General features: G+C 42.1%; 1 protein-coding gene across 31 annotated transcripts in view; it reads right to left on the reverse strand.

Moving 5' to 3' along the window:
* Rims1 (regulating synaptic membrane exocytosis 1) overlaps positions 1 to 26,454 on the reverse strand; it is a 492,115-nt gene that overhangs the window by 207,638 nt on the left and 258,023 nt on the right. For all 31 annotated transcript variants that reach the window (XM_090338562.1, XM_090338560.1, XM_090338558.1 and 28 more), the window contains 2 exons: positions 21,160 to 21,500; positions 15,343 to 16,151 (listed from right to left, as the gene is read on the reverse strand). In XM_090338562.1, coding sequence (XP_090194688.1) covers positions 15,343 to 16,151; positions 21,160 to 21,500 — 1,150 coding nt within the window. The remainder of the gene's footprint in view (positions 1 to 15,342; positions 16,152 to 21,159; positions 21,501 to 26,454) is intronic.

A 26,454-nucleotide genomic window follows, 5' to 3' on the forward strand; every position in this document is an offset into this window, starting at 1 on the left:
TCCCTGCCGAGGCTAGATTCAAACTGCAATTCTTACATCTCAGCTTCTTGAGTAGCTAACATTGTAGGCATGAGCCTACAATCTTGACATTATCAAGATATCTTTAATATCACCTTTCTTGGTTTATCTGATGGCTGGCACCAGAGTGTAGGGCGAGGAGATCTCTGAGCTGTATGAAGTTTATATTCCTCTCTCTTTCACTGTGGAAAGACTTCATGTTTCTGCTCAAAACTTACCCAATTTTAAGTATATTTGGAGGTTAAGGTTTCCATTAAAGAAAAACAAATGTATAATACCCAAAGTGCTAAAAGAAGTAAGGAGAAAAATTAATTTAGCTATTAGATTGAGGAGAATGATGGAAGGGGTTACATTGATTAAGATGTACTGTACTCATAAACTAACACACTGAAGTAAAACATCTTTTACAACTACTTAAAGATAATTTTTAAAATAAATAACAAATGGTTTAAAAGAAGAGAAAGCAAAGCCAAATAATATCTAGTAAATAGGAAACTGGGATGAAGCAAGTATAGAGAACATGTTTATAATAGAAATGTAAAAATACAAACAGGAATGTGGATTTGTCTCTATAATGCCTGGTGTTAGTGCAGTCTTTTGATTTCCAGAATGTAAGACCTTTGAAGGAGAGTGTTTTTTAAGGACAATTAATAAGTTTATACCTCTAAATAAGCCAGAAGAGAAGGCCAGAAGCAGAAATTCTAAGTCCATGTCTCCAGCCAGAGAATGGGGATGCCACTGCATAAACCCTTTGATCTTTGACTCTTGGGCTTTGCAGTCGCATTTCTAATCTCTCTGGTTTGTTTGGATCTTGGAGCCTGGAACGATGTGGGCAGGCTCAGAGGAAACTAGTTGCACAGAGCAGCTAAAGAATGCATTAAAACAAAACGAAAAAGATGTTGGAACAGTTGGTAATGGAAATAATGTAAAAAAATTGAAATTTTTACCCAGAATACTAAATGAACAGGTATTGGAAGGATTCCAGAAATGAAAGATTGTAGGAAAAACAAAACAAAAAACAACCATGTAGCTGGTGCCTATAATCCTAGCTACTGAGGAGGCTGAGATAGAAGGATCACAGTTTAAAACTCGGCAGGAAACTCCATGAGACTCCTACCTCCAATTAAGCACACACACACACACACACACAAAAAAAAACCAGCAGAAGTGGTAGAGCACTAATTTTGAACAACTAGAAGCTCAGGAATAGCGCCTAGGCTCTGAGTTCAAGCCCTGTCTGTGGCAGGAAAAATAAAACTGGAAAGGAAGGAGTAAGAATCAAAATAGCACATTCTGGATTGCCATTCTTTTATTAACCTCCACTAGAGTGTGTACACACCGTGTGAGAGAGAGGAGGGTATGGCTTCTGGACTAGAGCTCATGACCTGACACAGCAGCTCCTGGAACAGGAAAAGGAATGTCACCATCTCAATTAAAAAAAAACCAAAACAACAACTCTTGAAGCCATTATTGGAGTAGAGAAACTGAATTTTTTTCAATATCAGTGGTTAAACAATGGAAACATTTTGGTATCATTGGATATCAAGGTGTTTGAGTCTTCTGAAAATCAGTTTGCTTTCGGTTGGGGTAGAATTTTGGCAAACTTTGGCTGCCAATGCATGTGTTTGTTCATTGCTTCCTTCAAGACCTGGAGCTCTTGGGCCCCAATGTGAAGCTCCTAGGAGACTTGAAGACAGGGCAGTGCACCCAAATCAACTACGTGAACACCAATTTGGTAGGCTTGAAATACACAAACAAGAGCTCGGAGCCATCCTTTTGTTTTACAACTGGATCCAATATTTAGGTCTTTAGTAAATATAGACTAGAATACAAATCTAGAACTATACTTTCTCTATTTGATGTGATTATCAGTTTCTAGCATAAATATAGCTGGTGCGGTCAATTAGTTTCAAGTTTTCCAACCATGAATAGAAAAGGGCTTCAAGAGCAGAGAATCAAGAGGATCTTAAAACCCATGATGTTCTCTTCTCTATCTTGAAAGAATTCCTGTTTGCCTCTGAAGTCTCTCTAACATCTGAAAACTGTGTTACTCTTGCTAAATTGAACCCAAAGTAAGGACAACCTTTTCATTCACTGGATAAAATGGGTCAAAAACACTGCAGTATGAGTCTGCATTTTAATGTGATCCTGAACAAAACTTAGTAAGAAAAAGTAAGTGGCAATGAAACCTTGAATATCAAACCTTTTTCTGAATGGACTGAAGCATAAATGCTTCTCCTTAAAATGACCTTCAGTTAATCATGTTTAAAATTGTTCTATATTAAAACGGAAAGCATATATTTACATGTAAAATTGGTATAATAATTACTTGTAAAGAGGGAGCCCAGATGTTAATTTAGTTTCAATGGATTCAAAAACAGGGATTTTTTTTTCAGATGCAACTAAATGACTAATATTTCTAGCTATATGGACTAATTTAGAAAGAAATATTATTGAATATAATCATGCAAGATTTACAGACTTAATTTCTTTTCCTTTTATAGAACTTCCTTTTATTTATAACTCATTTCAGAATCAAGGAGGTTTTGAGGTTATTTATATATTAAACAGAAACTGAAAATCCAATATTTTACCAAATTGATTTCCAAATTTGGCTTTATGTATATTATTCGAGATCAGGACTTAACAATCAGCATGTTGACTCAGAGTAGTCTCTATCTCTGTCTCTATCCCTTGGCAATATTTCAGTTGCATAGACGATTAAAACAGCTAATGTCACTGATGGCTCATGATTGTGATCCCAGGTACTCAGGAAGCTGAGAACTGGAGCCAGTCCAGGTAGAAAAGTCTGTGAGACTCTTAACGCCAATGAGCTACCAAAAATCCAGAAATGGAGCTATGGCTCAAGTGGTAGAGCTAGCTAGGGCAAAAACAAAAAACATAACTGAAAGCACTCAGGGACAGAGCTTAGGCCCTGAGTTCATGTTCCAGGATGTCACACACACAATAAAAGGAACTAATATCCCTTGGTAAGAACAAAGTAACCTACTCTTAATCAAAAGTAATCAGACTATCCGTAATCTACTTATCTATCAACTACCTGTATTAAACCAAAGTATCAAACATCTGAAATCAACAGTCCCTTTCGCAGTAGTAGGGAGGGAGGATAAATATTTTCTTCCCCCAACAATGACAAGCATTTGGCCTTTTCTTTTTTATGATTATCATTTGTATTGCCAAAGAAATTATGCCAGTTAAATGTCCTAGGTATAGTATTAAATGTCAATCTATCCAGCTCCAATTGACCTGTAGCAATCACTTGCACTTGTGTAATAGAATAAACTAGAGATTAGAGAAATCACTTGATTAGGGATTCAAGACAGATAGAGGTTAACAGGTAGAGATAGAAGTCTCAGATATTGTACTCACCAGCTTGTAGGGAAGGGCCAGGCAGAAGTGAAGAAAAAGAAAATCAGAAAGGAATGAGATGGGCTCTCAGAGAAAACTAGTGAAGACTACTAGCTCTCCTCAGTATATTTCCAAAGCCAGATAGGTGCCTGTCATATAATTAGGAGCTCAATGAAAGATTAACATACAAGAAATTAAAGAGAAATGACTAAAAAACAGATTTTGTTTTTGTGTGTGCTGGGCATTGAAATCAGGGCCTTGAACATGCTCTAGCATGTAAACACATGTTAACGGTAAGTTAAGTACTGTAGTTCTTTTCTTTATATAATCCTATATTTACATATTTCTCACCCTAAAATATGAATAGGATTGTGTGTGTGTGTGTGTGTGTGTGCGCGCGCGTGCGCGCGATGCTACTGGGGCTTGAATTCAGGGCCTAGGTACTGTCCCGTAGCTTTTCTGCTCAAGGCTGGTCCTCACCATCTTTTTTGTGGTTAATGAAGATAAGGTTCTCATGAACTTTCCTGGACAAGATGACTTTGAACCATCATTCTCAGATTTCACCTCCTGACTATGAGCAGGATTTTTAAACGTATTTTCTATGAGAATGGTCAAATACCTATGTCTGCCTATCTCACCTCTTTTCTCCTCTCTAAAGCTTGCTTCCCTTACCTATCAATTTTAGCTTTAATTTTTACATGGACACACCACTGATATTGTTTGAGTATCGTACACAAGTACTTACTATAATAAAACTGCTCTTATGCTGATAAGCAGTTCTGTTATTGAATTGCTATATTATTAGTGCTGGATCAACCAGAATCAGGAAAAAACAGTGATAGTCACTCATTATTTAAAATTCTATATTTTTATTTGCTTATATTTGAAGGATGACTTCTTTAAAGGTTTGATTTTGTTTTTTAGCTTTGAGTTGTGCCTTTCTATTGTTCAAAAACATGACTTTTCCTCCCAACTCAATGATGTCACATAGCTGATTAGTCATTAGGTACTTCTTGGAATTTATGACATTCTTCCCAATAAAAGTATTGTTTAGAATCTCCTGGAAATGATTTCCAGCTTCTATATGGGCAGATTGCTTTGTGTATTTCATGGCATCCAGGATTTTTGTTTTGCTTTGTAAAACAGATTCCTTGATTAGTTTCACTATTTCTTGTTATATTCCCCAATTTCTTGACTACTCCTATTTTGTTTTCTGAGTGCATAAGTGCATATATCCTTATGTAATTTTTTCAGAAAGAGATTAGATAGTAGGTTTTTCTAAGAATCTAGAGCTGACTGATGGTTTTGATGAGCATGGAACTTTAAATTCATTGTTACTTTGCTCAGAACATTGAAAATACTCATCTATAGTCTATATTGCATTACTGATAACTACCTAAAGGCTTGTAAAGGCATTTACGTTGTTTTTCCACATTACATGATTTACTTTTAGTTTGCTTGGGTTGTTATTGTTTGGGTTGTTTTTGTTTGTTAGCACTACTTGGGATTGAAGTCATGGTTTCCTCAAGCCTTTAGCTTTTAGGTTTCATAAAGGGTCCCAGTCTTTTGCTTGGCTGACCTCAGACCTCACTCTTTCTTCCTATGCTTCTCAACAAGCTAAGACTATAAATCTCTGCCACCATGTACAGCTTGCTTTTTTTTTAAAATAAGATCATGTTAATTTTTGCCTGGGCTGGTCTAGAACCATAATCTTCAATCTTGGCCCTTATACAGCTGGAATTACAGGAGTGCAGCACTACACGTGCTCACGACTTAAGTTTACTTTTTAAGTTTCAGAAGTTTAAAATTTTGGTCTATTACCTTTAATGATTTTGAAGTCCATATGTTTTTGAATTGTAACATCTGCACATATCTCCTCTGAACATCCTTTGGGTTTCATGGGCTTCCTTATAGTTGAGTTTCATAGTTGTCATTTTCTGGACCCAAAGCAGTTCATAGCTTCTCTTTTAATGTTTCCTATTCCTATCCATATTAACTGGCTGGCTACTTTGAAGTGTGTTTGAAATTGGGAGTTGTTGGGAGCCAGAGTGGAATCAAACTGTACTTTGATTTGCAGCAGATAATTGCTTTATTGTCTTATTGTTTTTTGGCCTTGTTCTGTTCAATTGATCTGAGATTTACCATATGAATGTAACCCCCAACAGTTCCCTGATTTACCATCTGGATGTAACACCTGGAAGTTCCCTGGTTTCAAGAAGGGATATAAGCCTTGAGTTTGGAAATAAACGGGGCTGTAGTCTTTACCTGGGCTGCAGACCTCCCGGACCCCATATGTTTGTCTCTCTATTTTTTCTGGTCCCTGCCCCCTATTTCAGGAATCCCAATTTGCTCCTGGTAGGCCCCGGCAGGGAGTCAGGTATATGGACTATTCCATTCAACTATCCCTTGTCTAAATATATCAGTGCAGAGAATTTTGGTATCCAGAACTTTTTCTTTATGTTGAACTTGGTTTACAATGTTTTAACCTGGTTTTTAATGTTTCAAAAATATTTTCAACAGAACATCTTTGTATCTGGACAGCAAAACTGCACAGGGCATCAGGATCAGGCATTGTAGATGTACTAAACTTCACTGAGAGGTGCAACCTTTTGTTCTGTTTAGTATAAAGCAGTGCAGTTCTTGAACTACCTCTTACTTCTAGAATCAATGTCACCATCATCTGTAGTGTGTTCTTCGTATCTCAAAGTTCTTGGTATTTGTTTATACTTATGACTGAGGCTTCGGGCTGGTGGCTGTTTACACATGTAATCTTAGCTATTCAGATGTCTGAGATCTGAGGATTGCAGTTTAGAGCACCCTTGAGCAGGAAAGTCCATGAGATTCCTATCTTCAATTAACCATGAAAAGGCTCAAGTAGTAAAGCACCTGACTTAAGTGAAAAAGCTAAGGGATGGCACCAAGGCTCTGAGTTTATATTCCAATACTGGCAGTCACACACACACACACACACACACACACACGCACTGGATGGATTTTTGTATGTAGCATATGAGTTTGCATATACATAATTTTTTTACCAAGAAACCTCTAATGAACATTAGGTCCCTCTGGACCCATTTGTGAATGTAGCTGGTGCCCTTTACTCTAGGCTAAATAAATTGCAAAGTACTATGTTATTGAAGTGTGGGGTTTCCAAAGTGGAGAAGCAGCAACTATAGCACATCAAGTTTTCCATTGAATGTCTTCTTATTTACCTAGGATTTAAATACTGGTCCCTCACTGTGGGAACAAGCAGGAAAAGGAGAAGGATAATAAGCAAATGCAGAAAAGTCAGTTGTAGTTTTTCTAGTGACATATATTGACTGACTGACTAGGATCTGAAGCTTGTGTGAGCATGTCCAGCTTCATGGAATTTAAGGCTTGTGGCTGGGCCCTGAGAGATATCTCATAACAGATGACTTTTTCCTCTACCACCACACTCTTGCCTATTTGGTGAGGTGTCTGTCTAAAGCAAGATACTCTCCCCTATCTTCTATAAACATCTCACCTTCATCTTCACTTCTTTTTCTCTTTATTTTTATTAATATTTTGAGGGAGCTTATATGACAAGGAAAACAAATGCCATTGGGGAAGGAGAAAACACCTTTAAGGGTTATATTATCATCATTATTATTTGTGCCAGTACTGGGACTTTAACTCAGAGACTGGGCACACTCCCTTAGTTTTTTGATTGAGGTAGAGAGGACCCTCCCCTCGGGGTCTACCCAACTTTGTCTGCCCTCAAAGCCTGCTTCTATCCTGGCTCAGTTAAGGAGACATCTAGGGACAGTGGAGATGCTCCCAAGGTGGCCTCAAAGGGCAACCCAGCTGGGGAAACCTTTACTGAGGAGTGCTCAGGGTCCCGGTGAGTTAGCCCTACCGCTGATCAGGAGGGAAAGGGTTTAAAGCCTCCCCCCGAGGAGGGATTGCTTGTCCCCTTTGATCCTGGGGCCAGGCCCCTGAGCCCTACACCAAGAGCTCCTGCCCCAGAACTTGCGACAGACAATTGGGGTAAGGAGCAACCTCCTCCATATTACCATCCTTCTTCCCTCGAAAATTCTTCAGAAGAGCAGGTTAAGCTGCCATCCTATAGAATTAGTGGTGACTCCTCCCCACCCTGCATGGCTTTCCCAGTAAATGTTAACCCTGTGAGGCAATAGAACGGCCCTATGGTATCCCTGGGAGGCCCAGGACTTAAAGACCTTAAGAAAGTGGTCTCCTTGGATGGGCCTAATTTGCCATGGGCCGAGACCATCCTCCAAGGCCTGGCTCACCAGCAGTGCACCATCTAAGACTGGAAAAATATAGCCAAGGCTGTGCTCCCTGACCCCCCCCTTCAAATGGTGTGCCTTTTTTTAATGAGGAGTGCCATGCCCAGGCCGAGAGGAACCAGGCTGTTAATCCCCCGGTCCCTGTGACTTATGGGACACTATCAGGATCCGTTTTTCCACAGGCCTCCAGCAGGCTGCTATCCCTGCCCCCTACCAAGAACAGGTGTGGGCTGGCTGCGTGGAAAAGATTGGAAGAAGCCTCCTCAGAGTCTCCAATAGCAGGAATTACTCAAAAGGCTACCAAGAATCTTGCCACTTTTATAGAAAGAGTAGAGTGGAACCTCCAAAGAAAGTTCCCCTGGGGCCCCTCCAAGATCAGTTTGTCAAGATGCTGGTCTGGGAGGGGATGACTGTGAAAAGCATAATTATATACATATTTAGGTGGGACCGTATAAGCCATTTGTATTTTTACTTGTATTCATTTGTACTTGTACAAGGTCGGACTTGAGGGCCAACGAACTAGGCACAGGCCTGTTAGCCTGCTTGGCCCCTTGTCGGGTTTTCTCCACTGATCACATAGTGGGTCTGTCCCTTCACCCATCAGCCAATCAGTTCAAAGCGCAGCAGCTCGCTAAACCGACCAACGACTAGTCACGACCCTCCTCCCGTTTTGTATTGCACCAATCATTTAATAGAATCGAAGTGCCAGTGCTTACTGGGACCTGCCCCCTACCAAAGAATGTATTAAAGGTGCTGTAATTTTGTGCACGGGGACGGGCCGGGGACCGGGCCTCTGGTCTGCACTCGACTATCAGTGCGCAGAGACTCGTGCTCGAGCTCATCAATAAATGACTCATTGCAATTTGCAGCACCAAATATAATGCCCAGAAACTTGAAGCCCCCCGGAAGAATCACCAGAGACCGAAGATCAATGCAAATTGCAGGAATGAAGGACAGATCTATGGGGAGGTGGATAGTTGCCACTAAGGATGTAGGCACTCAAGCCTACCAGTCACAGACGCTGGTTGCAGCCCTACAAGGCCAAAGGCTTCAATTGCCGAGGCACTTTTCTACCACCCTTACCTCTTTCAATGGGGCTGGAAGAGGAGTTTGTTATAAGTGTGGCCAGCAAGGCCACTTCTAAAGAGATTGCTCTAGGGGCTGGATAAGACCTGATCCCCTACAGGGACCTCTTTCAAACCAGACCAAAGGCCAAACTCCACCTAAAACACCCTATCCACATGCAGGAAGGGATTCCATTGGCAAAGAAATTGTAAATCTAAATTTGATATTGAGGGAAAGCCTTTAACTAAGGACGGGGCACCCTCCAGCTCCGTCACCCAAAGGAGACATCTCATCCAGAGATCCACCTAGAGCTCACTGGGCCATCCCAGCAATCCCAGGGATTAGGCCAAAAATGGATATCTTCATAGCAAGGAGGGGGGAAAGGTTCTGCTGCCTGAGTGACACCAGAGCAGATCGGACAGTACTAAGAAAGGAGGAGGTCCCCCACAGTGGGAATGATTCCTGAACCCCAGTTGTTAGGGGTGGGGGCTGACACCAAGTCTGAAGAGGCCAAGCACTGGCTTCCTTGGAAGGATGTGGATGGTAGCCAGGGGGAAGTGCGCCCCCTAGTGGCGTCTGGCCTAACAGCCAACCTACTGGGATAGGATATTTTGGGAGAGGCAGAGGCATTCATCATCACAGACCATGAAAGGATATATAATGATACACTAGAGGAAGAGGATCAACAGCAATTCTGCCTATCAGGCCATCTTAGTAACTATAGGGGGGACCCGCCTTTGGAGGCTGCAAGGCGGAACACTCCTGCACCCCGTGTAAGGCCTCACCCCCAATCCTAAAGGCCACTGTTTCTACTGCTCCCTCCCCCCATCCAATGGCTACCAGGCCCTCCAGTTTGGGTGAAACAGTGACTGCTTCTTTTATATAAATTACAAAAACTAAGAGAGATAATACCAGAACAGCTGACTCTAGGGCATATCAGGCCCTCTCTAAGCCCTGGGAATACTCCTGTGTTTGTCATACAGAAGTCCGAGAGGAAATGGAGAATGTTACAGGACCTAAGAAAGATTAATGAGCGGATGGTTCATGTTGGTACCCCCTTGTGAGGGTTGTCTTGGATCTCCTCCATCCCTGGAGACTTGACCCTCATTATGATTGATATCAAGGATTGCTTCTTTTCCATTCCTCTAGATCCCCGGGATTGTGAAAAATTCACCTTCTCTGTTCCCTCAATCAATTTCCAGGGGTCAGATGAAAGATGTGAGTGGGTGGTGCTGCCCCAAGACATGGCCAATAGCCCAGCCTTTTGTCAACATTATGTTTCACAAATTCTGCAACCCCTTCGGAGGAGATCAAATATAACTACAAATGTACATATGGGTGATATTATTATTGGGGCAACTGACAACAAGACATTAAGCTCTGTCTATAAGGAACTCCAGATTCTTTTAAAGAAAGGAGGACTACATATATCTAATGACAAGATCAGACCGTTTAAGATTCTGGGGGCTGAACTTTGACTGGATTCTGCCTGTCCTCTCAAACCCCAATTACTCTTATCATCCTATCCCCAATGCTCCCTCTGTCTCTGGATTCTTCCCGGCTCTATTGTCAGCAATATTGAGGTATGATTTTCCTTCTCCCTTTCGTTCACAGGAGTGAGGAGACCACACTGGACGCTCTGCCTACTCATAGTCTCCTCATCCTGGGCATCATTATCCACGCCTCCCACAAAGACATTCAATAATTCCCTTCTCCCCTTCATGGGCCCCTTGGTTCCTTGTATTCACATTCAGACCTTGTGTGATAAGCTCCTTCAGTTTCTTAGAGATCAGGTTCAGATTAAAGCTGTTCAGCTAATGGTGGTCCAACAACACTATTCTGTGCTATGAGATGCGGACTGGGAACCCTATGAGGCTGGCCCCGGCCCTTACCAGGATGTACAGGTGTAGACCAGAGGATAGAAGCGTTTCCTTTGGGGATGTTGGCCATCTCCCCTACTTAATATCTCCATTTGGGTCTGCCAACCCTACAGGTGAATTGCCTGAAGAGCTAGAATGGTAGTCAATGGCGGGTAAGATCCCCAGAGGGGGCAACCTAAGACAGGCACACCCTCGAGTAAGGCAAGCATCTGCTAATGAAATGAAAAAGAGGGAGATGTGGAGCACGTCACATTAGGGAAATGGAAACCTATGCTGTAAAAGGAGGCCTAACTCGTGCCCCAGTGCTCATTCCCTGGTCTTGAGACCCCACCTGGCTGAGATGGTGCCTGTTGCCCGGTAGGAAGGCGTGGCTGTGGTTAACACCACCTCTGGGATAGGCCCCGGACCCTTCCGCCCTCTCGGACAGCATAGTGAGAGTACCTCCCCCCCCCCCCTGCCCACCTTTGTGCTGTTAGGCTCCTGCATCCTGTGTTAGCTGAATGGACTTCATCAATAAACGAGTTCCTGACTTGACGGGTCTCCCTGATGCATCCAATTGTCCTCTGGCAAGGGAGGGCAGTCAGCCCTTTCCTTTCTTGGCTTGTCCTGGTTGGGGCGTGTTCTCCCTATCCTGCCTGTAGGTCAGGAGGGACCCAGGACTAAAAACCCTGACACTTGAGACTGGGTGGTAACTTAGTGGTAGAATACATTCTTACCATGCACAAGGCCCTGGGTTCAATCTTGAGCACAGCATGCACACATGCACATACACACATACACACTCCACAAAACAGAAATACAATTAATAATGAAGGTGGTATATATTTTGGTTGGCTGAAAGATAGCAAGAATGTCAAGAAGGAAGTAATGTCAGGTTCTTCTTCAGACTTCCTGGAGTAGGATTTTCTCATTAAGTTCTTCATAAGTATAAGTAACTTAACAATGCTAAGCAGAGCAGCCAAAGTTTCTATTTTTCTTTCTAGAACTTCCATGTTTTTTTTTCTCCTCATCTCAGTAAGCATGTTGCTCTCTTCCTTTAGTCATAGATTTCCTCAATCAAATCTTTACTACAGCACCTCTAAATGGATTGTAGTTTGTACTTCATATAAATCAAACAGCCATCTGCCATTGTGTTTTACTTCTGTGTAGAGAAAATTACATTAATATTCTTAAATTAACAGATCTGCATTTTTCGCTTTTCAAAATAGTAATATAATCATGTTTCTGTGTGTGCTATCTCTGAACTCACAGCCTCATGCCTTGGCTTAGCTTTCTTGGTCAAGGCTCGTGCTCTTCCTACTTAAGACACACCTCCACTTTCAGCTTTTTGCTGGTTAACTGCGTAAGGGTCTACTGGATTTGTCTGTCTGGCTTTGAATTTTGATCTTCAGATCTCAAGCTCCTGGGTTGCTAGGATCATATGTATATAAACCATTTAACTGATGAATGTGTTGCTGAGTGTCAGTGGCACATCTGTAATTCTTGCTACTCAGGAAACCAAAATCTGAGGACTGTGGTTCAAAGCTAGCTTGGGAAGAAAAGTCCTATTGCCAATTAACCACAAAAACAAAAAAAAAAAGCTGGAAGTGGAGCTATACCTCAAGTGGGACAACATTAATGATGAACCAAAAAGCCTAAGGGCAGCAGTAAGGACCTCAGTTCATGCCTTAGGACCAGCACAAACCAAGAAAACAAAAGCATAACAAAACAAAAAGAATTGTGGTATATGATCCCAATTTTTATATACTCTCAGTAAATAGACTTCACTGTCAATTGCTCTGCTTTATTAGCTGTATGTAAGAGGTTTTATGGAACACACTACATTGTTTTCAGATGTCACTGCAACTGCTTGCTTTTTGAGTTAGACTGCTGAACATAAAGCACAATTTTATACTATGTTAAATATCACAGAGAAATTTTCTTTTTGCAGGAGGCAGAGGGAGGAGGATTCTGGGGGACTGGTTGGTGCCAGGGCTTGAAATCAAGAGCCTGGATCTTCTCAGGTTGCCACATGACCCAAACCTAAAGTCTGGCCTTTATTTTTTGTTTGCTAGATTTATTTTGTTTAAGAAATGGGGTCTTGGGGGCAGTGAGTTTGGCCCCGTAGAGTGCTTGCCTAGCATGCACAAAGACCTGGGTTTGATTCCTCAGTATCACATACATTGAAAAAAACCCAGAAGTGGTGCTGTGGCTAAAGTGGTAGAGCTCTAGCCTTGAGAAAAACCCAAGGACAGTGCTCAGGCTCTGAGCCTTAGCCCAGGACAGGCCAAAAAAAAAAGAAAAGAAAAGAAATAGGGTCTTAGGCCTGGAGTTTGGCCTAGCGGTGGAGTGCTTGCCTTGCATGAAGCCCTGGGTTCAATTCCTTGGTACCACATTCACATAAAAACAAAGGCAGAAGTGGTGCTGTGGTTCAAGTGTTTAGTAAAGCGCTAGCCTTGAGAAAAGCCCAAGGACAGTATTCAGGCCCTGACTCCAAGCCCTAGAACTGGGAAAAAAAGAGAAAGAAAGAGAGAGAGAGAGAGAGAGACAGAGACAGAGAGAGAGAGAGAGAGAGAGAGAGAGAGAGAGAGAGAGAGAGAGAGAGAGAGAGAGAGAGAGAGAGAGACAGAGAGAGAGAGAGAGACAGAGACAGAGAGAGACAGAGAGAGACAGAGAGAGAGACAGAGAGAGACAGAGAGACAGAGACAGAGAGAGGAGGAAAGGAGAGGAGAGGGGAGGGGAGGGGAAGAGAGGGGAGGGGAGGGGAGGAAAGGGAAGGGAAGGGAAGGGATTGGACTGGATTGGCTTCATATTGCAACTCTTCAGATCTCAGAGTGCTGAGTATTTAAGGTAATAAATCTGAGTCGCCAACACCCAGTTGAACAAAGCAACCATGCTCTAATTGTCCTTTACAATCACTTATTAAATTCTATTTTATTTTATCATTCTTATGAACCCAGGATCTTGGGCAGGTTAGGCAAGCATCTACTATTGAGCCCTTCATTTAGGAGAGATCTTCTACAGCATATGCCCTCCCCCCTCTTTCTATCTCTGCCTCTTGGTCTCTGTCTCTCTGTCTGTTCCCCCCCCCCGCCCCCATCTCCCTCTCTTCCTCTTTTATGCCAGCATTTTCTTCTATTTAAGGCTGGTGCTCTACTGCTTGTACCATTTCTCCATTTTCAGCTTTTTGGTTAACTGGAGTGAAGAGTTTGATGACCTTTCCTGTCTGGGCCAGTTTCAAACTGTGATGCTCAGATCTCAGCGTCCTAAGTAGGTAGGGCTACAGGAGTGAGCCACTAGTGTTTGGCAGAGTATCACATTGTATTGTTCATTTCTCCTTACAGAATAAGAACTCTGAGAGGGAAGACGCCTACCACCTTGTACGTTAGGGCTTTGCTCTTTTTAAACTGAATGACAGAACAGTAAAATTAGAATGAATTTCAAAAGAAGCACAAAATTTTCCCAGGCATTTATAATCCTAGCTACTCAGGATGCTGAGATCAAAGGATCTGGGTTCAAAGCCAGCCTGGGCTGGCTGGAGATAAGAGACTCAGCTCTTATCTCCAATTTGCCACCAAGAAGGTGAAAGTGGAACTATGTCACAAGCCTAGCTCTGAACCAAAAATGCTCAAGAACAATCTAGGCCCTGAGTTCAAGCCCCATGACTGGGGGAGGAAGGGAAGGAAGAGGAGAATATTAATATGAGATTAAAATTTTTGTTTAGATGGTCATTATCTCCTGGGACTTTTGATGCTGTTCCCTTTTGAACCCTTAAGTGTGGCTATCATGACTCAAGAACTAAGTTTTATGTTAATTTAATCTTAATCTTCTTAATTGTTAAACAGTTATACTTGGCTGTTATTTTGTACACTGCAAATTTAGACAGAAAAAAACGGTTATCCCATCTCCTTATTCAAAAATCTTTTGGAATGTGAATGTCATAACTCAATCATTCCCAACACTTACATTAAACACGTCACATGAAAGAACTGCATGAAAAGCCTGAATGACGTAATTCCACAAATTAGAAAGATTAATGGGAAATTTGAAAAATCCTACCTTTGTGATAAGAATGTGTACAAGTGAGGGGAGGGATTAGAGAGTGAAAAAAAAAAACACACCTACATAGGTACAGCTTTTGCTTTCTAGAAAAATACTTTCCCACAAAACGAAATCAACTTCAAAACATTTTACAAGAGTACTTATTAAATTTCTCAGATCCATGGGAACCAACAACAATAAAAATAAAAAACTCTCCCAAATACGGAGTTCAAGGCTATGATTAAAAATTCAGACAAATAAGCAAATAAAGATCAAGTCACCCCCGCGCCTGCCTGCTATCTGCATGCTTTCCAAGGTTGGCCTTTCATCCTGGCTCGCACACACCTTTAATTCCTGCACACCTAAACCCTGAAGCCCAGCGCGCAGGGCCTGTGACCCTGCCACGTGGGAAGCACTCACTGGGACACAACCTTGTCTCTTCGCTCCTTCAGCGGGCGCTCGACCACTTGAGCCACGCCTCTAGCCTTGCTTTGGGCCGGTTATTTAAGACAATGGACTTTCCTGCTCCATTTAGCTTCCACACTTGAACCTCCAGAGCTCCGTCTCCGGAGCAGCTGGGAATAGAGGCGTGAATCGCCGGCCCCAGAGCGCACAGGCCGGGGCCTGAGCCCTGCGGCACACGGGGTCACCGGCGTGCCGTCCCCGGGCGGGATGCGCGGGGGCCCGGCGGCGCTGCGCTCCGCGCGCGGCGGCCTCACCTTTCTCGCTCACGCTCTCGCTCTCCAGCTCCACGTCCTCGCAGCTCGTGTACTCGGGCGTGGACACGCCCTCCTCCTCCGAGCTGCTCACCGACATCTGCCGCTTCTTGCCGCCCCGCCGGGAGCGGTGCGGCTTGGGCGGCGAGGGGCGCACGGACTCGGACTGGTCGGAACTCAGCGAGTCGTTCCGCAGCATTGTCTCCACCTTCTCCCGCTTGGCTTTGCGGAGGAGAACGGCCGAGCCGGGGTCCAGGCGGCTCTGCTTCCTGAGGGGCTCCGGGGCGGGGGGCTCGGGGGCTTCCGCGGGGCCCGGCGCGTGCCGAGGCGCCCGGGGCTCCGCGGTCCTCTCGGGCGCGTAGGCGCGCGGCGAGTCCGGGCCCGGGGCGCGCGGGCCGGCCTGGCTCTCGGGCTCCGCGGGGCCGGCCTCGGTGTGCGGGAGCGCCACGTCGCTGTGGCGCCGCTCGTGCCGGGCGCGGGACACCCGGGCGTGCATGCGCATCTGCTGCTCCTCGGGCGGAGGCTTCACCGGGTACCGCGCCAGGTTCGGGTCGCTGCGGTACCTGGTCTGGTACTCCTCCTCCTTCCTCTGCTTCTCCTCGGCCGCCGCCTGGCCCGCCTCGCGTTGGTCCCGCACGTCGGGGTAGTCCTGGGATCTCCCCTTCTCCAGCCTGCGGCTTTCCCGCCTCTCCTTCCGCTCCCTGTCTTCCGTGGCCCCTTCCCCGGGTGGCGCGGTGGCCTTTGGCACCCGCTTCCGATCGGCCTTCGGGGCTGCTTTGCCATTCTGCTCCGAGACCCCCGGGGCCTTCTTCCTGTGATGGGCAAGGAACCACAGGGAGAGCAGTTTGTCAACGGAAAAGATTGCCTAACTCCTTCCACTTTCAGATGGAGAGCATGTGAGCTCCGACTGACTACACACGGAGACAGCCAGGGGCCTGCTGGCCACTCATGGAATCCTAGGGTGGAGGTTGGAAGCCAGCCTGGGCAGGAAAGTCCATGAGAATCTTCCTTCCAATTCACCAGCATAAAAGCAGGAAATGGAATTGTGGCTTAAGTTGGGAAGCACCAAGGTTTAAAAAAATTTTTTTTTTCAAAAATGCTAATCGAAGATATGAGGCCCTGAGTTCAAGCCCCAATGCAGGCAACAAATAATTAAATAAATGACAAAAGGCCACATACCTGTATAATCCATTAGCTATTTTGAAATATGCTCCCACTCTGTATCAAAGACTTAAGATCTTGTTTACATGATCAAATATTAGACCAATAAAATAATTAAGAAACCAATCAAGTAGATGGATGTTTAATGCCCCTTTCTGCTCATAATCCAAGAACAAAGTTGATCTGGGAGCAAAAGGCCACCTGTATCAGTTAAAAACCAGATATATTCTTTATGTGTATATGGACTATACATACACCTATATTTTCTACATATAATATATTGTCTATTTACACAATATTGTCTATACTACCATATATTTGGCAATTTTTTCTTCTAACATATAGAGAAATATATATAAAAGTGAGCAGGTCAGGAATCAAATGTAATAGTAGTATTTCAGGAATAGTGGGATAATTTCTGACTTGATTATGTGTACCCAAACATGTCTTCAGTTTTCCAGGAACCATTGATTGAATCATAGCTTCTGACTTCCTTGGATAACACTGATAGAAATATTGTACTTTATTTTCACTGCTGAATATCAAACCCAGAGCCTCCTGTGGCCTAGACAAGTGCTCTAGCACTGAGCCATGCTCACAGCTTAGAAATTCTGCCGTTTTTGAAGATGTTACTCATTCTTCCTCCTTCCCCAACTCATTTGAGAATAGGGTCTGAGAAAAGAAAACAGTTGTATTTTTCCTTTCTCCCTAAGCTGTAGAAGACACAGGTCAAGATGAATAAAGGACCAGCCTCTGCAGTCTTCGAATGATGAGAACATATCATGCAGTGTTAATCTCTGCTCTGCACTGGAATACACCTAATCTGAGGAAGTTTCATCCATTTTTCCAGGAAGTCTGGGCCAAGCATTGTGGATTTACATGCTCTATTGTGCCTTTGAAACTGGGCAAGTTCAGGCTTGTGTTGGTGCTCTGAGGTCATAAGAAATGAATTTTGAGAATTAGTATCATAAGGGTACTTTCCCAATGAGGATATCATGAGTAAAACTTAAAAAAAAAAAGCACAGAACAACACTGAACGAGGGCAATTTCTATTGTGAGCTAACGGAGATGTAGTTGCTAAGATGGATGGGAGGAGAGAGAGATGCTGTAGTAATAGAGAGAAAGGGTATGACAAGACAGAAGTTTGGTCAGTGTTACTTGACACACTTAGATCCCGCTGGCTCTCTGAAGTGAAAGGTATGTAGATCTAAAGGGGAAACTGGAAGGGAAAGATGACGCTTTACTATGTAAGTGGTTTAACATGATGAGACATGGACATTATTAAATTCAGCTCTCACAAGACTGTGGTGGCTGTCCACAAAGATCATAGCTCTCTATACAAGCATTGTATATTGTTGCATACAAATATTCTTATAGCTCAGGAAAGCTCTCTTGCTCTTACAGAAGTTTATACTGAATCTACATGTATTTCTCTTGAAATGCTGATAAATAATGCTTACTTACCTTGCATTCATGATAGTATTAAAGCAAAACAGCATCTCTGAAAATGCTTTATGAAAGAGAGTAGTATTACACAGATGGAAGCTGTTTATCGGTCTCTGTTTCTTTATGCCACTAATTATACTTTTTCTCATCCTGTTTTTTTTCCCCACTGGCTCCTGATCAATGTATAAACTGATCAGGCAATCATCAGGAGTTAGATGCCAGTAGATCACACCTGTAATCCTAGCTAATGAAGAGACCAAAATCTTAGAAAATAGTTCAGAGCCAGCTTAGGCGAAAAAGTCCATGCCTCATCTTCAGTTAACTAGAACAAAAGTAGGAGGTAGAGATGTGGCTCAAGTGGTAGAGTAACAGCTTTCAGAAAATTAGCCCAGTTAGAGCAAGAGGCCCTGAGCTCAAGCCCAGTATGGCAAGAGGAAAAAATGAAAAGCCAGGTGCTATTGGCTGACACTTGCAATCCTAGCTAGTCAGGAAGCCAAGATCTGAGGATCATGGTTCTCAGCCAGGTCAAGCAGCCAAAAGTGTAGCTATGGCTCATGTCCTAGAGCCTTAGCCTTGAGCAAAATGTTCAGGGACAGCAACCAGGCTCTAAGTTCAAGCCCAAAGACCAGCACCAAAAAAGTTGTTAAAGAAATCTTCAATAATGAAAAAGAAAAAGCCCATCATCTATTTCAGTCCTGCACCAGTAGCCTGTATTCTCTGGTGCTTATATGCCCAAGTCTTTATTACATCATCAATAGACATGCTCGCTTCTATCAAAATTCAAATTTGATCTAAAAATCAAAACAAAATGTCTCAGCCCTCATTCTTGAAATTCATGTCATGCTCCACCATATGTCAAAATGGAATTGTGTTCTCTTTAGCAACTTGACAGTTCCAGAATCTTTTATCTGCTTAAAATTTTATATTTTATTTAACTCTGCATCCTTAGTTTTCTTTTCAATGTGTATGTGCTGGTACTGGGGCTTGAACTCACTTGCCTTTTTCCCTTGAGCCACACCTTCACTTGTGGCCTTTTACTGGTGAATTGGAGATAAGAGTCTTACGGACTTTTCTGATCAGCCTGAAAAAAATATTTAATCCTCAGGTCTCAGCCTCGCAGTAGGGAAGATTACAGGTATGAGCTACTGACCCCCAGCCTGGGGATTTTTGTTTGTTTGCTGCATTTTCCAAATATTAGTTTACCACTCATCCACACTAAGGAACTTGTGGTGTCCTTTCAGTCTCCTCTCCAAATAGTTTGGGGCCTCTTTTCATGGAATCTTCTTTGACCCTATTTTTCTCCCCTATAAATCCTAGATATCTTATAAAGCTTCCTTCAGAAGTCTCTTCATTTCTTTCCTAGTTTCTCTAAATCAAATCCTGGTTCATTGATACGTATCTATCTTCTGAAGGATGCTATGTGTTTTCTCCCTGAATATCTGCAGGAAAAGAAGAGTATGTCTTGACCATCTGTGTAACCTCTGCATTCTGGCACAGAATCACTCATAATAAACACAGTGGCTACTGATGACTGCTGGCCAAAGCTATGGAAAAACCTATAGTGTGCCAGCCTCTAAACACAGGCTCTCCTTTAGTAATTGACATAACTGTTTGAGTCCATTAGTACTGCCTGCGTGGCATAGCCAGGGCTGTAACCCTGACTTCCTTTACTTTCAGGTCTTCGATCTTATTGTATAAGCTTTGTTAATGTACCCACTACCTGATGAATGTAACTGCAACCCCTTTATACATCACTCCAACCATAAAATTAAAAAGATTTAAAAAAAACATAATCAGAAAAGTTAAAAAAAGGAGATCCAAGTTCTTCCTTGAAGCCCCATTTCCTACCCAATGGAATAAAAATGAGTTATACAGATAAGCCAAGTACCATGACTCAATCCTGTAATCCTGGCTGCTTAGGAGACAGAAATTGAGTGATTATTGTTAAAGGCCATTTCTGGCAGAGTTTTGTAAGACTCCATCTCTCCTAAATAGTGCTTGCTTGCTTTCCCAACTACTGGGTGTGCACAAGTAGAAAATCACAATGCAGGCTAGCCTGGGAAGGAAAGGAGACCCTACCTCAAAAATAGTCACTGCATCAAGTGACAGAGTCGCGTAAATGCTAGGCTCTAAATTCCATCCCCAGCACAGACAGGAAAGAAAAAGAAGTTACACAGACAAAATAGTCAAGCGTAATCCAGATCTGAACTTTGATTTCTCCCGCATCTCAAGCCACAGGATTATAAAAGTTCTACTGAATCCTGGTTAAACTTTCCTAATGGATACAGCGGCAAACCTAGCCTTGAATGTATTGCAAATGAAGCAAATGATTGAAATTAACTACCTAATCCTATTTTCCCTTACTTGAATCTAGTGGCTTTCCAGTACACCTGGGATAAAATTTATGCCATTTAACACCATGAACTCAACCGCCACTTACCTGCTTTTCTTCCTCTATTTCTTGCACTCTAGCATTCTTTTGTGTGCGTGTGTGTGTGCGTGTGTGTGTGTGTGTGTGTACATGCCAGAACTGGAGCTTGAACTCAGGGGCTTGGTGCTGGCTCCTAGCTTTTCCCATTCAAAGCTGGCAGTCTACCACTTAAGCCACACATTCATTTCTGGCTTTTTGGTAGCTATTTAGAAACAAGCAGCTCACAGTTCTTCCTACTGGGATTGCTTCAAACTCTGATCCTCAGATCTCCGCCTCGTAAGTAGCTAGAATGACAGGCTGAAGCCACTGGAGCCCAGCCAATGAGTATTCTGTAAGAAAAACTCACAGTGAAGTTTGATCACAAGTCTGTGCTGACACACCTGTGACTTCATCTTGCCCCAGTCAATTCCTAGCTACTTTTCAGAGTTCAGCATAAAAAGAAATGTGTCCATATTCCTTTCAGTAGGTCAAGTTCCCATAGCATATATGCTCATAGGACATTCCTTTAGAGTACAAATTATCTTCCGTGCACACTAGTATTCATGATTGGAAGTTAGGAGTTTAGTCGGGTGACTTAACATGGTTTTGCATCTGTTCAGGATATGGCAGAGAGCCTTGGCATCAAGGTCTCCTATGTAAGGATACCTTTTATAGAGAGAAGAAACACCTCAGGCCAGTTGCTGCTTTCTGTGAATTCCCAGCTGAGAGTTCCCTGCCCCACTTACTCTTCCCAATAGAAGTAAACTTCTGGACTGTGGCTTTCAGGATGGATGAATGATTACCTCTCTCTTGGAGGTTCGCTTCTAGACCTAGATGAAGCCTGCTTCTGCTCGGTGCCCAATGCTTGCTGGGAAGAATCTGCCCCTTTGCTTCTGTCTGGTGGAGCACCTGGGGGCGCGGTGTCCTGGGAGGAGGCGGCTGCAGTGCTGAGGGGTGTCTGAGACCTAGACCTTTCTTGGAGCCGTGCTTTCTTCTCTCTGGGGACCTCAGATCCAGCACCTGTGGCTGTGTCACTCAGGGTTCCATCCTGACTCGGATGCTGGGGGCCGCTTCCAAAGAACCACGCACCAGATTTGGTTAAGATTTCTTGCTGCTTTCGACATAAATTGCATACCCACATAACCTATGTGAAGAAAAGAGAACAACATTTATTTCCAGTATATTCTAGGGAAGAAAGAAATGTCTTCCTCTAAATATTTGTTCTGACAAACTCCTTTCCATCAACCTGCCTAGCCTGGTCTAAAACCCATCTTGAAAGCAAGATGTCTCTGGGAATCCAGAACCAAAGATTTTTCACGCCATTTAAAAATAATAATAATTCTGAGACTCCGTTTGCCTTATATCTGCCAGATTTTGTATAATGGAGTCTGATGTTTCATTTACACCTTCTAAGTAGTAAAACTTGTAAGTGAGGTAGACAATCGATTAGAAAGCTACTATAAAGAGATTTAGGATTAATATTTATGTCAACCAACTTCAGCATCTCAGTGGACTTAGAATATATCTCTCTTCTTAGAAGCCATTCATTATTAAAGCCATTCATGAAAGCAATTTCTATGAAAAGAAGCAGCAAAGAGAAGGTCATGCCGTATATTTTCTCTTTAGCAATAAACTAACCTCAAGCTTTATTTTTAATGATATAGGAAGTAATAATCTATGGTGAAAACTATCAAAGTAATAGGTCTGAGGCTGGATTTTATGCATACATGAGCATTCCAATGTAATACTTTCCTAGCAGAGCTACTGTGAAATTGCATCACCATTTTGCCAGGAGTTATACAGACTTGCATCACAATTTTTTCTGCTCTTGGTGATATCTACAATGAATACAAAACAGAGCCACAATCCTTATAAAAATAATGTCGACCAGAGCAATGAGAAGTAGATTTTAAGCCCCACTTGAGGCAAGCTTTCAACTATGATAATAAATACGAAGAAAAATCCATTGCATGAGCATGCATCAAAATAATGAGTTTATGTTATGTAGCTTCCCTTTAAAAATACTAGTCAAATCTAAATTTTGCACCATGTAGATAACAACTCTTTGATTTCATAAGTCTTTCATAAGTCTTATTATTGTACAGTACATGAACTAAACATCAAATTTGAATTGCTTTAACTCACACAAATAAGATTTTAGATAACCATCAAAAATAGGTCCTTTTCTATGAAAAAGAAAAAATGACTGCATTCCTTAAGAATGTATAAAAATAAAAAATAAATAAAATTTGTTACTCTTGCTGTTTCAAACATGAGATTAAGCTAAATAAGCAGGCAACACATGTTCAGACAAATGATAGTGTTTTGTTAAATGTCTAAGTAATTTCTTTTTTTCACACCTTCATTTCTTTTTATTCTAACATTGATAAGTACAAAAGGTTCACAAATACAAAAAATTCTGTATCGCTGTATGTTGGGGCCTAGCCTCCATCCCTGAAGCCTGATTCTGGCTCAGCTGCAATTAAAGGGCTTTGTCCAGGCATTCGGTCTTTTGCATACCTCTCTTAAGGCATTTCTGTGTACATGACTCGATTGAACCCCCCGCAGTTTCGCAGGTCTCGCAGCAGCTCAAGTCTCGCGCGCTTTCCTGCACCTGTCCTGCCCACTACCTGAAAGCCCCACCCAGACCCTTAGTGGTAGCACAGGGGCCCTCTTCCTATTGGCTAGCTTCCCAGTGCCCACCTTCTCCTACCCTAACAGTATGTAACTAATTGTGGGACGCAATAAAGAAGGAGAGCATCAGAGAGCATCGGAGAGATCAGCAGAGATCAGCAGAGAGATCTGATGCGCTTTCATGGTTAACACTGCTTCTGACTCAGCGTGGTTTTTTCTTCCCCGGTGATTGGGGGAGGGCTGGGTCTTCGACACTTACCATCTCGCTCGGCTCCCGGGGGACTACAGGCTGGCCCTGTGTGTCCCTCCCCGTTCCTGTGTTGCTGCCCCAGAGAGGAGCAACAGCTGTATAGTAGTTAGAAAAATCTATGAAAAGGCAATTTTTAAAGTTGGGTAATATTTATCTAAGGGATAGTCTTCTTGATGAGTGGCTGTAAAAATGTAAAAACTATCTCGCAGTTATTGCATTGTTTTAGTGCCCCATTTTTACCCTTATGTGTTAATTTTGGACAGATTTCTTATCTGCATTTTGCTAACGTCTACCTCTTAGTGTTTTCAAAGACAACAACTTTATTTTTACCATCAGCCAGTGATGTACTATTCAAAGGAAGATTTTCACAACATCTTCAGAAGCAAGAAAAACTGGATTTGGATTTATCATTGTCTAAGTAATTTCTATAAAATTATTTACACAATCTTATTTATTGTCTCATCTATTGCATAATATAAAAGTCAGCAAAAAGCAATTACTAGATTGGACAAGTTTTCTATTTTTTAACGGATATAGAAATGCTTGTAAGAGCCATAGAAGGAAACAAAAACTAAATTATCAATTAAAGTTAACATTTATAGTTCATGTACAATGTATTCAGAAGGTAAAACTTACTGGATAAGTAAATATAAATAGATATTCTATGTAATGGTTTTAAATTGCTTTTTATTTAAGTCTGTACACTTCAATATTACTTTTGAAAATTTTAGCACAAGTTAATTTTATTATAGCAGATTAAGAGTGATAAAGACAAGCAATATTGCAGCAAGTGAGAGTCTTTGACCATATTTTAAACATTCATTTCAAAAAAATTTTGTTAAATTCCAAATTTTTCAAACCATGTTTTATGGTGTAACATTCATTATCTTACAACCATGGGGTGAAACTATTCTCCATCAGGGAAATAACTATAAAAATACTAGTACTTACTTTTTATCAAATTACTACCTCTCCATCTCTGTTTTAAATGATGAGTTATTAACATTAGGAAATTTAACAATTAAGAAAGTTCTAAGATAAATTACATGGAGTCTCACTCCTGTAATCCTAGTTACTTAGGAGTCTGAAATCTGAGGATCTTGGTTCAAAGCCAGTCTAGGCAGATAAGTACTTGAAACTCTGGTAGCAATACTCTTGAGCAAAGAAAAAATAGTGACAGTGCCTGCACCCTGAGTTCAAGCCCCAGGACTGGTACATGACCTCATGCGAGCGTGCGGGCGCGGGTACACACACACACACACACACACACACACACACACACATGCACAAAGTACTTACAAGGATACATATATATACATATATATGATGACAGTAGAATATTATCATAACCTTTGATACAGTTCATATCAAATATGCAGTCCATTTATGAAAGTATCCCAGATACTAGGAAGGTTATACATGTTTATGGTTTTCTTTTAGTTCAGTATGACGTATTATATTTGCTTGAGTTTATAAATAAATAAAAAGTAGTGAGGGAAGAATTCTTAGCAGATATAATTTTAAAAGAGAATAAAGCAGCCTAGACTCTGTTGTCATGCCTATAATCCTAGCTACTCAGGAGGCTGAAATCTAGGGATCATAGTTGGATATCAGCTTGGTCAGATAAGTTCAAGATATTTTTAAATGTATTTTTATTGTAATTAATAGAAGGGTTACATTATATTTGCCAGAAAGAGGGTGCATTATTTCACAAACATTGCTACCCTTTCCAAGTTCAAGGTATTTTTATATCCAGTATCCAATACACCAGCAAAAAGCAGGAAGCAGAGATGTGACTCAAGTGGCAGAGCCCTATTATTTACTGAAAAAGCCAATTGAAACCAAGACCCTGAGTTCAAGCCTCAGTACAAGACAAAAATTTTAAAAAATAGGAATGCTATTTATTATATTCTCAATTTGTCTTTTTTTTTTTTTTTGCCAGTCCTGGGCTTGAGCTCAGGGCCTGAGCCCTGTCCTTGGAGTTTCTCAAGGCTAGAGCTCTACCACTTGAGCCTCAGCACCACTTCCAGCTTTTTTTCTATGTATGTGGTAGCGAGAAATCGAACCCGGGTCTTCATCCTTGCTAGGCAAGCACTTTAACCACTAGGCCAAACTCCCGGCCCTCAATTTGTCTTCTTTTCTTTTTTCCGTTCTGCTGCCTCTCTCTCCCCCTCTCCCTCTCCCTCTCCCTCCTACTCCCTCTCCCTCCCTCCCTCCCTCCCTCGCTCTCTCCCTCTCTCCCTCTCTCTCTCTCCCCTCCCCCTTTAGAGACTACACCATGCAGGATTATAACTTGATTTAATAGCCTGGGATGTACTCCAAAGTGATCTAAAGTGAAGAAGGTCTTGGTAATAAGTTATCTTAACAATTCACAGATGTTAAGCAATTAGAAAACACAAACTCAAATAAAAGGCTAGTGTGATGTGACATGGATTCTGAAACTATATATCATATATCAGAAAAATAAGGAGCAATAGAATATGTTGGTTTGATCTTTTACTTTAACGGCATGCTAAATTTCTTCCCCATTTAATGAGTCATTAAGGAATATGTGTAACCATTTTATAATGCCTATATCAACTTTTATCTAGAGTAATAAAAATCACAACAGTATTTATAAAGAGACTTCCACAGGCAAAATAAGTTTAGAAGGAAAAAAGTGATGTTCTTTTATACTTGCCTTTGTGTAAAATGTTTATGAACACAGAGCAGAAGAAATTTGCCTTACATACTTTTTATGATATTAGCAAGGTCATTCATCCCAAAGTGCTCTGGATTCTGTTTTTATTTTTGCCAGTCCTGGGGACTAAATTCAGGGCCTGAGCACTGTCCTTTGGCTTTCCTCAAGGTTAGTACTCTTACCACTTGAGCCACAGCACCAGTTCCAGCTTTTCTATATATGTGGTACCTAGGAATCAAACCCAGGTCTTTGTGCATGCTAGGCAAGCACTCTACCACTAGGCCAAACTCCTGGCCACATATGTTCTTTTTAATACTAAATACCTAAGGTAGACTCTTTAAAGCAAAATGCTCTCATAATAGAAGAATCCAGGGGCCGGGAGTTTGGCCTAGTGGTAGAGTGCTTGCCTAGTATGCATGAAGACCCAGGTTTGATTCCTCAGTACCAGAAACATAGAAAAAAAAAAGCTGGAATTGGTTCTGTAGCTCAAGTGGTAGAGCTCTAGCCTTGAGGAAGCCCAAGGACAGTGCTCAG

This window comes from Megascapheus bottae, chromosome 8 (assembly GCF_031878675.1).
Source record: "Megascapheus bottae isolate mThoBot1 chromosome 8, mThoBot2.hap1, whole genome shotgun sequence".
Taxonomy (NCBI): Eukaryota; Metazoa; Chordata; class Mammalia; order Rodentia; family Geomyidae; genus Megascapheus; species Megascapheus bottae.